The sequence below is a fragment of the Ceratotherium simum genome, chromosome 40 (assembly GCF_057802395.1).
Source record: "Ceratotherium simum simum isolate JZ-2026a chromosome 40, ASM5780239v1, whole genome shotgun sequence".
NCBI classification, from domain to species: Eukaryota; Metazoa; Chordata; class Mammalia; order Perissodactyla; family Rhinocerotidae; genus Ceratotherium; species Ceratotherium simum.
In genome coordinates this window covers 11901124-11915210 of record NC_141939.1, presented here as the reverse complement: position 1 = coordinate 11915210, position 14087 = coordinate 11901124, and the positions used below count along the sequence as shown (strand labels likewise).

Sequence of the window (14087 nt, the reverse complement as noted above, 5' to 3'; positions counted from 1 at the left end):
CCAGCATCTGGAGCTTGGGCTGCCTCATGTGTCAGCAGAGGGGCTGGAGTAGGTAGTTAAGCTTATCTCTGACTCAGATGCCATGACGCAAAGTTCCTCGAGCTTGGGTGAACAAAAACATTAGATATTGGATACTTCCTGTGTAGTTTTATTAGGAGAATTTTATTAAAGCCACATATATCACGTGGCATTATACTGAGAGGCCACATCCTCAAGATGACCACCTTGGACAAAATGCATGGGCCTTCTCTAGTGACTGAGACCCCCGTCTTCCAGGAGACCAGGCTGGCCTTGTGTCTTTGGGGTGAGTTAAGTGAATTGCTACTGTCATCCTGAATGGTGGATTTGAACGATAGTTTCTGTGATGGTTAATTTTATGTCAGCTTGACTGAGCCATGGGGTGCCCAGACATTTGGTCAAACTTTATTTCTGGGTGTGTCTGTTTCTGGAGGAGATTAACATTTGAATCAGTGGACTGAGTAAGGCAGATTGCTTTTCCTAATGTGGGTGGGCCTCATCCAATCAGCTGAAGACCTGAATAGAACAAAAAGTCTGAGCAAGTGGGACTTCCTCCTGCCTGACTTGGATTCAAACTAAAAAAAAAGACTAAATAAGAGAGAAGTCCGTTTGCCTGACTGCTTGAGCTGGGATGTTGGTTCTTTCCAGCCTTCAGACTCAGACTGAAACATCAGCTCTTGGGTATTGAGCCTGCCAGCTTTTGAACTGGAACTTGCACCATTGGCTCTCCTGATTCTCAGGCCTTCAGACTCCGACTGGAACTACACGTTAGCTCTCTTGAGTCTCCAGCTTGCCAGTTGCAGATTGTGGGGCTTCTCAGCCTCCATAATATTGTGAACCCGTTACTTGTAATAAATTTCCTTATACACACACACACGCGCGCGCGCGCACAGTCATGCACCTCATAACAATGTTTTGGTCAACAACGGACCATATATATGACAGTGGTCCCATAAGATTAGTACCATACAGCCTAGGTGTGTAGTAGACTGTACCATCTAGGTTTGTGTAAGGACACTCTATGATGTTCGCACAACAACGAAATCGCCTAACGATGCAGTTCTCAGAACGTATCCCTCTCATTAGGTGATGCATAACTGTATTATATATAAAATCTCCTGTTGGTTCTGTTTCTCTGGAGAACTTTGGCCAATACAGCTCCCTAGTAACTTTGCTTAAAAAGCCTCCACACCAGCTCCCAGTCTCCCTTTATTAAGATTTCATCACTACTATGCTACTGGTGATCTTGATTTTCCTTTTGCTGTAAAATACAATTGCCTGCTTGGAGATCTGCTGGGAGGTCTGGGGCAGCATCTAGCCTCTCCGTCATTACTCCAGTTCTCAGGGGTGATTTTCATGCCTTGTCTGAACTTGGGCATCACATGTCATCGTATTCGACCTTTGCCTTCATAATCCACACCTTTACTGCCCCGAGTTGTCTATGACTTAATCTCCCTTCGGCCGATGTTGCTAAGTGAGGCAAGTGAAGTCTGTGCCAATAAGAGAGGTGGCTGCCCTGTTTTTATGGGTAATAAAATTAATGTCAAAGGGCATTCTTGAAATCTGTAAATATTTAGGTTTTCAGTCAAAAAGAAAATAGATCTGTCTATGTCTGCTGATACAGACATATTTGAACAAATAAGAATTAGCCAGTCAGTGAAGGAACTTGCAGGAGATGTGCAAGCCTATCACGACAGGGTCCTGATGCAGCATGCTCAAGAAACGCCGTGAAGGAGCAGGACGGGGGCTGGGGGGAGATGAAGAGGCCAGTCTTTCATGGAAGTTGGGGGTCGCCAAAGGAAAAGGCCAGTTGGGGGTCACAGCAGATGGAAGTCCAAGCAGACGGAGAGTAAACAATGAGCTGCCTTTTGGAGATTGGGGGAGACCGATGAAGGAGAATGAGTGGTTTTCTTTCTGTTCGTGTGGAAACAAAGCATAAATAACTGCTCACACATTCCCAGGAGGGCAGTGGTGGAGCTTTCTGGTGGGGTCTCCCCTGATCCCCACAACGCTGGGATGATTTACGCACCTGAGGCAGCCCGCCATTCTAGCCTGCATAATTATGCTTGTGTTGTGTCGTCTGAACTGACATGTTTTGAGATTAAATTACGAGATAGTATCTTAAAGGTGATTTAAATTCTTCGGGGCTAGAACTGGACTGGAACCCTTTCAGAGACTGTATGTCTTATCTCAGTCTCCCAGTGCCTAAGACAGTACGTGGAAAATAGAGGTTCTTTCATACATTCTCATTGACTGGATTTAAAGTCCGTGGAATGTCAAAAGACATTCTTGTGTTTACGGACTTAAGGTCAGAAATTTGACATTTATTATTTTCCGGTTTTTTTTTTTTCATTATTCAATATCCAAAAGATGATTCAGAAGACAGCAGTTTACCTTATTCAAGCATTGTCTCTCACACAAAACATTTCTTAAAACTATCAGAGACTAATCAAGATTTTTGTAAAAGTTTTTGAAAGTTACCGATTTACCTACCAAGTGACAATCCATCCCTGACCCTGCCCGTACACTCAGTAAAGGCTCATTAAATTAATCCATATAGCAGTAGGCATAGTCAATCTCACACCTTACCAACGATCGAAAAATCAATTTCAAATGGATTCTAAATACACTATTATATTTTTAAAAATAGCAACGTCCTTTGAACTGGCGGCCTCTCCCTTTCACTAGAGTTTCTATTTAAAAGAAGCAGTTCAGCCAGACTAATGAGAGAATGTTGGGGTGAGCCACGTGTGTGTGCCGACACCTCCACCCGTAGAGCACAGACGGTGCCGGCTGTTCTCTGGCTGTTTCCAGGTGGACAGTCCCATGCCTTTGGATGGAGGGTGTTTGATTTACAGGCGCACTGTGTCTGTGTAGAACAGCCTTTTGCTGATATCTGGAGCCTGTGTTGGCGGAGCTAACATGTCTTCGCAGAGATGCGTGGAAGCGTCTTTTGCTCCTTGACCTGACCAGGCCTCATCCTGGACTATGCAGCTGTGTGTTCACGTGGGTTTAGAATCCAAACACAGTAAGAAAAATTCTACCCGCTGTGGAAGCAGCAGTTTATCTGGAAGAGGGAAAGAGGCCAGAGAGGGGGGAGAAAGAAGGAAGCTCGGGTTCTGAGACATTAGAAATTTTAATGGCATCAGAGGCCAAACCACATTACATTTTGGGTTTGCTATGCAAAGTGAGTTGTTAACATAAAACAGTCCTTGTTTTCATTCTCAATTTTTGCCTTCATGTTTGTACTCTGGGAAATTTGTATTCATCCATCCGTTCACCCATTTGTTCATTCATTCTCCAAGCATTTATAAAGTGTCTGACCCTGTATTTGTCACCTGCTGGCCAGGCCACAGCAAGACGTGGAGCCCACCTTCCCAGCACTTACGGTTTGGCGGGGACACAGGTGGTCACAGTGTTGTGTGATGTCATGAAAGCATTGTATCTTTAAATACGTTCTTAAGAAGAGCCCACGTGCAACAGATCCATTTTCTTAATTCCCTCTAGAATGTTCTGCTTGATTGTTGATAAGCAATGGAATTTCCCACCTGGGTCCCTGGTGGCATTTAAAGATGGACATGGCTTTGTCGGGGACTGACTTACTAAAGCTGCTTCTCGTGTTGTGGGAAGGGTTTGGGAATGTTGGCAGATTTCTCTTTAGGCATTGACTATACTAGAGAAGTCTCATAAAGCAGGATTGATAGAGAGAAACTCCTGGGTTTCGAGGGGGAGGAGGAAAATGGCCCCTTTGGGGTGAGATCAAAGGAGGTAGTTGAATAGAGGGAGCACTGAACGATGCTTGACTGAGGCTGCAGTTGCACATCTGGCCTCATTAGGCAGGGCGGGCATGGCCCAACAGGCCTCCTGTCTGGGAGGACGGGCCACGCTCCTGAACTCGGGCCTGGGCTGGCATGCCCAGCAGAGGCTGCCCGCTGCGCCAGCCTCCTCCCTTGAGTCTCAGGAGATCTTCCTGGTAAAAGAAAGTGCACGAGCTTCCTGGCTATAAGTGTCCTCACCTCTCTTCCACCTCGTTTCCGAATCTCCTTCCTTTCTTTCCGTTATTACCACCTCTCCCTACTTCCCTTTACCCTCCTTTCATTTTCCTTCTCCCTTTGTTCTCATCTCTCTCTTCTCTTTTCCTAGCTCTGACACCTACCCCACTCAAACTTTGTTCTACAGTTCTTAAATCTGAGAAGTTTAAAATAACCCACGTTTACCAGCCTGTGGACTGAACATCACCGTGATTTTCAGTAGGAGAGCCCTGTGCATCATTGCTCCATTGCTCTCTGAACGTTCATTCTCAGGTCAGACTAAAGCCCGGGCTGACGACAGACTCGGAGTCAAAGCGCTCTCCCACCACGCCCGGGCCTGCGCGCTGCGCCTGGGCCTCGCCTCACCCGGTGCAGTCAGCGTAGCCTGGAGACAAGCGTGTACTCTGAGATCCAGCTTCTTCAAACACCCTGGTTGTTCAGAGCCCAGGGGGGAATGACATCAGAGGATGATTTAGCCCCGGTGGGGAATAAGTACTCCGGACACTGTAATTTGGAGTTGATTCACTGACATAACGAGTCAGCAGCCACACCTTCTGTTCATGTGTCTCCTTGCTTCATCCTTGCCGTGTTTCTGTGCACCAGGTGATGGACAGGAATGATGTGTAACCTGTGGGTGGGGTATGCAGGTTCAGAGAGGGGAACCGATTGGACACAATTAGGATAAAACAGTCCTTACAGAACCAAGATGTCCAATTTTTATTTAAAGGAATGATTCAGAAGTGGACTCCGACACCCTGTAAACATCTGTAGAGTCATTGCCCCTCAGTTTCGTCTCCCTCAACACTACATGGCTTACAGGCAGGAAACTTGCAATGGCCCTCCTGTCTCCCCTCAGCACTGCAGGCTGCCGAGGTGAGGTGACGTGCTAAAACCCATCGTCTCCAGGGCAAATTCAAGTTCATGATCAAGGCTGCAGGCTCCCCTTTCTTTGGCCTTTGACTGTCTTTTCAGCTCCGTCCTTGCTACTCCTGCAGTGATCTCAGTCACGCCCATCTTCCTGGGGCATCTGCTCACTCTCCCCTGTCTCTTCTCTCCATGCCTCTGCCCTCTGCCCCTTGGCCTGCAGTATCATCTGGCTAACCCCTCGCAACACAGGTGACATCTCCTCCAGGAAGCCGGCCCTGCCTTCCCAGGAGGGGTGGCTCAGGGGCTCCCCTGGGTTCCCATAGTACCCTGTGCATCTCTCCATCACAGCTCTGGGCCTGGAGCGTTGTCATCTGTTTGATCTAGGTCTGTTTTCCTCATTAGACCACAAGTTCCTTCAGGGAGGGCCTGTATCTTCTTCATCTTTGTATCTCCAGCACTTTGCATAACATCTGATGTACAGTTCTAGCTCAACAGATGCTGCTTGAATGAAGGAGTAAACAAGTACTTTATATGAGTAAAAAATGCCAAGTTATTGGGGGCTTCTAATGTAGGACTGTAGATACATTTTTTTCCATTAAAAAGAAGCTTAAGATTGATAGTGTAACTTTAAATACACAAATTTTTTTTAAAGAATATTTTATTTGGTAGCATTTAAGTAAGGGAGAATTGGTATTAAACACTTTGTGGTAGAAGGGAAGCTCTTAGTTTTCTCATTAGCTTATGGGCTACTTACTTTGATCTCACGGTTTGTGCTTCATACAATTCTCCAGAAATCTGTAAGAGGACCTTCCCAGGTCTAGTGTATCCCGCTCTGTTCCTAATTAGTGATGGGTGCTCATTTTACACTCTAACTTGTTGGTTTAGGCAGGAGAGCTCTCCTGATCATTAAAATTGTAGTGACTTCTTAGAGGAGATAAGGAGCAAGGTGGGAGAGAGAGATCCATCATCATCGGAAACAATTCTACAGAAATGGGAGCCGCACCACTGGGCCAAGTGCCTCAACACGTTCCAACCCTCTCAGCTGGTCGCAACCGCACTCCTCCTGCTGGGCGTGGGTATCAATGACGAGGGCGTTTGTGTCTGGGGAGCCTCAGCCATACTTGGAGCAGACATGGAGCCCTGCTTTTCTCAGAGTTTGCTGCCTTAGAGAATTTCCGTCCTGCCTTGTGGAACTGGAGGAGGTAGGAGACACACACACCACGTACAGGAGCATCATGATCATTACCTTGCAGGAAACAAGGTTCACGTCTCCACTGGCTTGAGGACACAGACATGGTGCTCTATAGACGTCGTCGGGGCAGTCTGTCGTCTGTTTCCTGTCCCCAGCCGGGTCTGTGCCTGTCCGAACCCGCCCGGAAACACCTTCTGATTTAGATCGAGAGTTTGTTTTTTCTGTCTTAGGTGGCTATTTGGGAAAGCTCATGTAAATCCTCTTTTTTCATTAATATTCCTGGGCTCCAGTTTTTCCATCCATAAAATGAGGTGGTTGTCATAGATAATCTCAGGAGTTGCTTCCAGCTTTTAAAATTCTATGATTTATGGTTCTGTCTCCTTTCATTGTTCTTATTTCAGATTCTCAAATCATTATTCTTATATTTGTGTCAATGGAATAGGCAGTAAGCCTCTGGTTCCACAGGTAAATGGCACCCTTTATTGGAAAAATATATATGTTGGAAGGACAGCTCTCAATTGTGATGAAGTAAATGATAGCCACTTTCCAGGCCGGTGACTAAGCAATTACAGGAAAGCACTGACTCTTCTGTCAGCATGGCTGCTGCAACCTGAGATGGCCTTAGCACAAAGGATACTTATACGTTAGCTTTCAGAGTAATAATTCAAATGCACAAGAGCCTCATCTTGTGATGTTATCACAGGAATGTCCAGACGATGTTTTCTTTACCTCCAGGAAGAGCTGTTTTGAAGGATGGATCTTGCCACCTGTGTCCTGCTGCATGTCTAATACTCTTGGGAAAAAAGTGTTCTATAAACACAGAAATAACCAAGTATGGATGTTTGAAAGATGTTCATTTCTTTGCTTACAGTTGTCAGGACTGTGTATACACAAAAGTACAAAATTAATAAACACTATCAAATTTGCAGTTATCATAAACCAGGCAGCACTACCTTATTTGCATCATAGGGTATTATTCTGGAATTTCACTCTTAAATTGTTTGAAACAACTGAAAATTGAACCGAGTTTAATTAGAGTTGGTGAAACGTGCTCGGAGTTACGTAGTCAGCCAGTCTACATATTTAACAATTTATAAAACTTTTTAATTTTAGCAAATTAAATATCACCACCTGAGAAAATATTCCTGAAGAAGACTGACTCTCTGTTTTTAATGCCCGGGAAGTGTTTCTCCACCCCCAGTACTGCCACAGTAGCCTCTTTCTTTCCGGTGTACTTCTATCATATTTGCGTGGGAAAGGCAGATGAGGATGAGGAGAGGTGAAGACCTCCTCATGCCTCCCTCCACTCCCTCATGCACACTCTCTGCCCACCCTGGAAAAATGCAGCGTGCCTGGTGTGGAGATGCGTTCTTGTTCCCCTTTGAAAGGCGCGAGGGGTTGCTGGAGTGGCCGTTGACTGCAGCCACTGCATTGTCTCGTGTGTGATAATCCCTGTTCTTGGAAGCCAGCCTTTCCCTTTATCCTGCTCTCTGGATACCTGGGCAGCGGAAGGATAATCTTTTCATCTGGGACAAATGACTTGCCCCAAGGGACGTATGGCAGTTTCTCTTGTGCAAGGGCAGGCGCGCTTCTCACTGCCACGCCAAGGTCAAGGGCAGCGTTCTCTTGGCATCTTATCTCAGATGTGCCAACTCCGATACCCCTCCCTGAGCCACTGTGGTTTCTTACTATTCAAATTTATGAATCATAGAGGGGAGCTCATGGAAAATCTTTTTATAGAAATGAACATATTGTTTCTATCCGTGCCTTTCTATTTTGGGGGCAGGGAGAAAGGGAAGATGTGAGGCCCTGTCACACGTTGAAGCACGCACACGGCCCACAGCATGAGGGCTCTGATGTGAACTCTTACTTGTTTCCAAAATTGAGACAGCTGGTTCTGACGCTGCAGACCCGGCTATGACTGGGACTTGAAAGAAGTGAAATGCGTTCAAACAAAAAACTGCCCCAACTAATTTTTAAAAAGTATCATTGAAAATTATGACCGTTTAAAGGGTAAGTTTCCATTATTCACCCAGAGGAGATCCCTACCCCTTGGCTACGGATGACACTGACAGCCATCGGACGGTTAATGCCTTTGTATGCCCGGCATTCCGAGCGTGCTCACTGGAACCTGTGTTTTCTCTTCTTTTTGACAGGTTGTTGAAAAGCCAGGTGTCAAAATGACCGAGCGCTTTGACTGCCACCATTGCGAAGAGTCTCTCTTTGGCAAGAAGTACATCCTGAGAGAGGAGAGCCCCTACTGCGTGGCCTGCTTTGAGGCCCTCTATGCCAGCACCTGCGAGGAGTGTGGGAAGCCCATCGGCTGCGACTGCAAGGTACCCCTGGGCCTGCCCTGGGCAGCGTCCCAAACCACGGGCCTTCCTGCGTGGCCTGTGCTCAAGTCCTAATCCTTATCGCCTGTTGAGTTCCGTCTCTTGAGCCCCCGCTGATGGGGTTGGCCCCTTCAGAAGCCTTTCTGAGCACTTGGTCAGTGCTTTCCCAGGACACGCGTGCTGAGTGTCCTAAGGTACGCTTCTCGCCTTCTAGTGACCAGTGCCCTGGTCTGACCGCCGCCTCCAGTGCTGTGGCTTTCTGTGGGGCAACACCCTCTTTCTGCTGTTTGCCTTGTGCTGACTCACGGCTCACAGGTACTGCTCAGTAAATGTTTGATGAGTGACTGTGCACGAGTGAACCAAAGCTGATTCCCAGATCAGGGAGCACAGACAAGCACCAAATTCATTAGAATAGCAGGGGCTCTTTTCTTTTTAGTGGGGGAAGACCAGAATTTGTATTGTTCTTTTTCACGGGGAAAGGCTCACACAGAAGGAATTACCAGCTTTCCTGCTGTGGGTGGGCAGCAGGTTCCACAGAGGCCACTGGTCACTGTGCTGACTGCCTGGGCCTGAGTGTTGGGAACAGGTCTGTACTCTCAGCATATCCTTAGTCCACCCCAGGCCACTGAAGGGTGGCCCTGTGCTTCGGCGTCTCTAAGGTCTCTTATGTCTTCACCTGCAAAACTGCCACTGAAACACACGTGACAAGCACTAGAAGTGGCTGTCATCTTGAGAGCCACAGATCTGGTACAACGTGGGTCACTTTGAAATCTCTGTGGGAATTCCCAGCTTACTGGACTCCAAGGCCATTCATGGAATTCCACTGTCTCTTTTCTGCTCTCACTCCGGTGTGCCTTGTCGGAATTTTTGCCGCTCTACTCCGGGGTGGTAGTATAAGTACGTAACTGCTGGCTGGTTGAGTTAGGCTGTGTCTGCAGTTGGACCATTCTAACACATCCAATGCATGTTTCTTACGTTTCTCTCCTTTATCACATCCTTCCTAGGAAAGGCAGCAAGCAGCAGGCTGCACTCAGGCTCTGTTGCTAAGTACTTAGTGACAATTGAGGAATAATTAATTTCCATCTTGTGCAGAAATAAGCCTTTGCCCAGAGCAGAGCTGAAGGATGTGCAGCGTGGGCCGCTTGAAACCAAGCTGCCGCTATGGATCTTTTGGCTTCAGAACAGGAGTGGCATGCCAAACGCGAAAGAAACGAAAGTCAGCAGTGGTTCTGTGTAAACTTTAAACTGTTCAGAGATTCGGCTACCATGAGCAGAAAGTAGCTGATCTTGCTAGTCTCAGAGTGAAGACCTTCCTGTCTCCAGCTGTCTGATGTGTGTCTTGCTGTACCTGATGGGCATTCTTAGTCCCTCTCCATTTATTTGCTAGGCTGAAAATAAGAGCTCAGACACCAAACCGCCTGGTTCCAGCCCTGGCTCTGTGTCTCACTAGCTGTGTGAACTTGGGCCGATTACTTGACCCCTCTGTGCTGGTCGTCCCATTTCTAAAATGGAGATAAAACAAGGGTGCCTGCTTCCTAGGGTTATTATGGTATGTAGATGTGCACAGCCCGCAGCACTCTAAATAGCAGCTGATGGTGTTATAAACTCCAGACTTCCACTTTTCCTCTGACTACTTCCCTATTCTTTATGTAACATGTTCCCTCCACACACCTCTGGAAGCTTCGCCCTCGCTCTTTATCAGTTTTCATTACAGAAACATCAATAAAAATGTCCGATTTGAGGAAGAACTAATAGGCAGAGAAAAAAATTATTATTTTATAAAAGCTTTACCTGGAAAAGACGTAAGTAGGTGAGATATTATTCTGACCAAGGATAACCCTAGTTTACAGGAAACACTGTGGATATTTGTGGCTAGTCATCCTTCACTGGTGGCTAAAGTAAAAACCACAAAACAAAAATCACTTATCATTTCTCCAACATGATTTAGTGGAAAGACTCTTAAAACTAGTTATCCTTCCGCACATACTTTATGAGCAAATAAACAAGAATCCCCCAAGTGGGGCCAAAATCAACAAGGCTGCTGCAAAGTCAGGAGTTAATCATGCTGAGCTTCTCAACCCGGCTCAGCGGCTCCCTCTGTGTGAAGTCACGCCATGTGATTTTCTACATTTTGGAAGAAAAACAATGTGGACTTGAAGTTAGGCCTTGCCATTTGGAGCCTTTGAACATTTGGAACAGTTTTCTTGACTTTCAGAAGTAATTATGTAGTTTTGTGGAGGAAGCAATGATAGAAAAACTGTTTCTGTTATTTCAAGAAGTAAAGCCAAAAGTCCTGGCAAGCAGGGCGCTCGATCAAGCAGCTAGCTGAGCAGGCAGCTCTGGTGGCCATTCTCTTTTCTTAAAATAGCATGGGCACCATGAGCCCCCTCACTCTCCCTCTGAAGGATGTGTGTCTGTGTGTAATTTTAATGTATTGGCAAGCCTATGGTTTTCGGCTATGTGGGTACTGACAGACTTTTAAATGAGATAGACAAGACCTCAGGACCTGTTTCCACAGTTAGCTTATATACATTTGAATATCATTTCTCTGCAGTCACTCAATTACATTCTTTATTTCTATGTAGTAACTCTGAGGGAATGCTGTGATCGCAAAGGGTAAAACTCATTCACTTTTATGGCCAGTGGAATAGTTGAGAACAGGTAATACAAATCAAATTTCATGATCCTCTGACATTACACTGTTTCTGAAATTTTTCTTGGACACTTGTGGATACTGCCAAAATTTTTTTTAGCCTGATTGCAGATGTTTTTTGGATGGGTCTACCTAATTCCTGGGCTTCAAAAATTCAAGAAACTAAAGATAGGCTAGGCCAGTAACTTCAGAGATGGCCGCTAGTACCGTGCATTTAACGAAGCGGTGACTTGAACAAACTCTGGGCCTTATTGCCTAGCTCAGACTGAATTTTCCATGTCTCTGCGAGCAGTGCCATGAAGTCAGATGGGCTGCCAAACCCACCCATGTGCCCCAGAGGGGGCTGTGAAGAGAAGAAATAGTGATCTGCAGATCTAAAACTAGCATTCAGGGTCAGCTTCTAATAGTAGTCATGAGAGATACCACACATTGAGCGATTACTTTGTTCCACTGTGAAAATGCCTTAATTGCCTGATCTAAATTCCTCCTAACACCCTATAGAGAAGAACTTTTTTCATTCCATTTCAAGGGGAAGCCACTGAGGCTTAGAGAGGTGGGGATCTTGCCAGGGTTACAGGATTAGGAGGTAGTCGAGGTGGAATTTGAACCCAGAGGTGGTGGTTCCTAACTGACATGCGATGTGTCTGCCCTGTGCAGCCGCGGGTGGGCACTGTCTCTGTGACTCCCAGGTCAGACGTGGATTCATCTAGTGGTCAGTCCTATGAGTAAAAGGCATCTGCCTGGCCTCTGTCACATGACCCCAACAAAAGGCTCCTGCCTTTCTCCTGGGATCCTTCAGTGGCAATGTCTGTGCTGCAGAAATGACGCTTGATTTGTTTCTGTGACTCTCTTTCCAGCTTTCTAGTTAATTAAATGGGAAACATCGAATTAGTGATCAGTTTGGCACAAGTCCACCCATCAAACTATAAAAGTTTCTCAGCTAACATTTGGAAAGTTCTTAAAGGACAGAAAACTTCTGGGGTCTTTAGGCAGAAAGCAGCCAGGGGACTCTGAGATAGGAGACTAAGGTTTGTACATATCCAGTTAAATCTGATGTCCCTGTTACACTGACCAAGGCTGGTTTAGGGGGCATCAGGTGGAAAAACCTGTTCTTCCTGCCCTTGAGCAGGACACAAGCCTCTCCCACTGGTCCTTCCGGGCCGATCTGGGAAGAGCTACTATTTCAGATACTTGCTCACAGTCCAACTTGCCAACCCGGCACTTTTTTATTTGTTGAGGTGATTTTTAAGTACTTAATGAGTGAATCACCTTTTTAGAGTTTCCATGTAATTTGTCCACAGAGTTTGTAATGAGCATTGAAAATACGTATATTTACTTAGACATCCTCCTACAAAAGCAAAATCTGTTTCTGAAGGGAATTGAGTAAAGCAGGATCCTCGGAATTGGGCACAAAGCTGACCAGATGGGTAATATAAGAAGGACCTCTCAGTCCACACAAACCAGCAGGTCATCTGCAAAGCACACCAACACGGACGCAGCGTTCAGCAGTGACACAGCACCCACCGAGGCAGGACTCAAGTCAGACTCGCCTGGGGCCCCCTGCGACGAGCTGTGTGACAAGGACAAGTTATGACGCCCCCAAGCTTTGGCTTCCTCGTCTGAAATCGGGGTTGCCGTCCCACAGGACTGGGGCCGGGGAGGAAATGAGTGAACATGGCTGGAGCACCTGGAACAGGGCCGCACGGCGTAAGTGCTGACATTCCTGCGTTGTCTGTTCTTCAGGATCTTTGCTTTTAAGGATTTGAAAGAATATGCAGTTGGAAACATGATAACCTGACCATCTCAAAGCATAGAACATCTTTTCAAAGTGCTGAGTGCGAATCACACTGAGAGTCCATTATCAAGTGGAGCCCTGTGGCTTTGAGGACTGCTTGGTTGTGGAACTTCTCCCAGCCCGGGGGAGCCACGTGTGATGGAGGGGTGAGCGCCAGGGGCAGCTTTGGTGTGGAGTGCCCTGCCGCCCAGGACCACCCTCAGTTAGCTGAAGGTTGAGGGGTCCCCTTAGGTCCCTTATCGCCCCCCATGGCTCAGCTGAAGTCACCACGAGGGCACCTTCAGAGCCAAGCCAAGGCACTCCCGTATTAGGAATGTTTCTGAAATGGAAAAATATAAAATCGGAAAGGAAGTGTTTGGGCCTAATCTTACATTGTTTATCAACGTTTTACTGCAATTTATGACATTTCTGTGAGCACAAGATTAGCCTTGGAATTTTTTCTGGGATTTTTTTTTTTTTCCTTTTCCTCCTTTTTTCTTTTTCATTCTCTTTCCAGAGAACTTTAAAACCTGGATATTTCTAGGACATTTTTAAGTTCTTAAAAGTCTGTCAGTGAATCTGTGCTTCTTAACCTGGTATCTCCAGCTTCTGAGCGGTATCTCTGTCCTACTCCCCTTTGGGGCCCATGTGGTGTGCTAGGTACCAGAGGAGACTCGCTCGGTACTCAGAGCCAAAACTAGAAATCTGTGTGGAGCTGCGAACACCAGGGATGAGAGGGGCCGCCAGGCACCAAGTCCTTGCACTAAATATCCAGAGCACGACAGGAAGCTCAGGTTCAGGCACACGGGTCTAATCAATTATGATCTAGCTTCTTGGCCTCTTGGTGGCATTTTCCAGGCTGCCTCTCAGCTCCAGGGAATTACGTGCCTAAAATCCCGCCTCACGGTCAGGAGGAGGACTCAGGACTCAGGAGAATGTCTTCCTGGCCAAAAGCCTCAGTGTGTCCTAAAAAAGCAGAGCTGGCAGTATTTAGTTACCTTCCTCTCGCCATAAAGTCTTTTCTCACTTCCTACTTATTGTGGACTTTCTTAAGAAGTGAGTCCAGGAGGAAGGTATGACATGAATTTGTTAACTTAACTCAGACTCCTCAGGAGACCACAAACTGAGAACCCGAGAAAGAGAATGACGGGGGATCCCGATAGCATAATTGGTTAGATAAGGGTTCCCGTATATGATTTTGAAGGAGACGTATGATACA

The 14087-nt window shown here is 46.4% G+C and overlaps 1 protein-coding gene across 3 annotated transcripts in view; it reads left to right on the top strand.

The window, feature by feature from the left end:
- Positions 1-14087, top strand: part of FHL2 (four and a half LIM domains 2) — a 66015-nt gene that overhangs the window by 31698 nt on the left and 20230 nt on the right. For all 3 annotated transcript variants that reach the window (XM_014791696.2, XM_087426311.1, XM_087426310.1), the window contains exon 2: positions 8265-8444. In XM_014791696.2, coding sequence (XP_014647182.1) covers positions 8289-8444 — 156 coding nt within the window. In that variant the 5' untranslated portion in view covers positions 8265-8288. The remainder of the gene's footprint in view (positions 1-8264; positions 8445-14087) is intronic.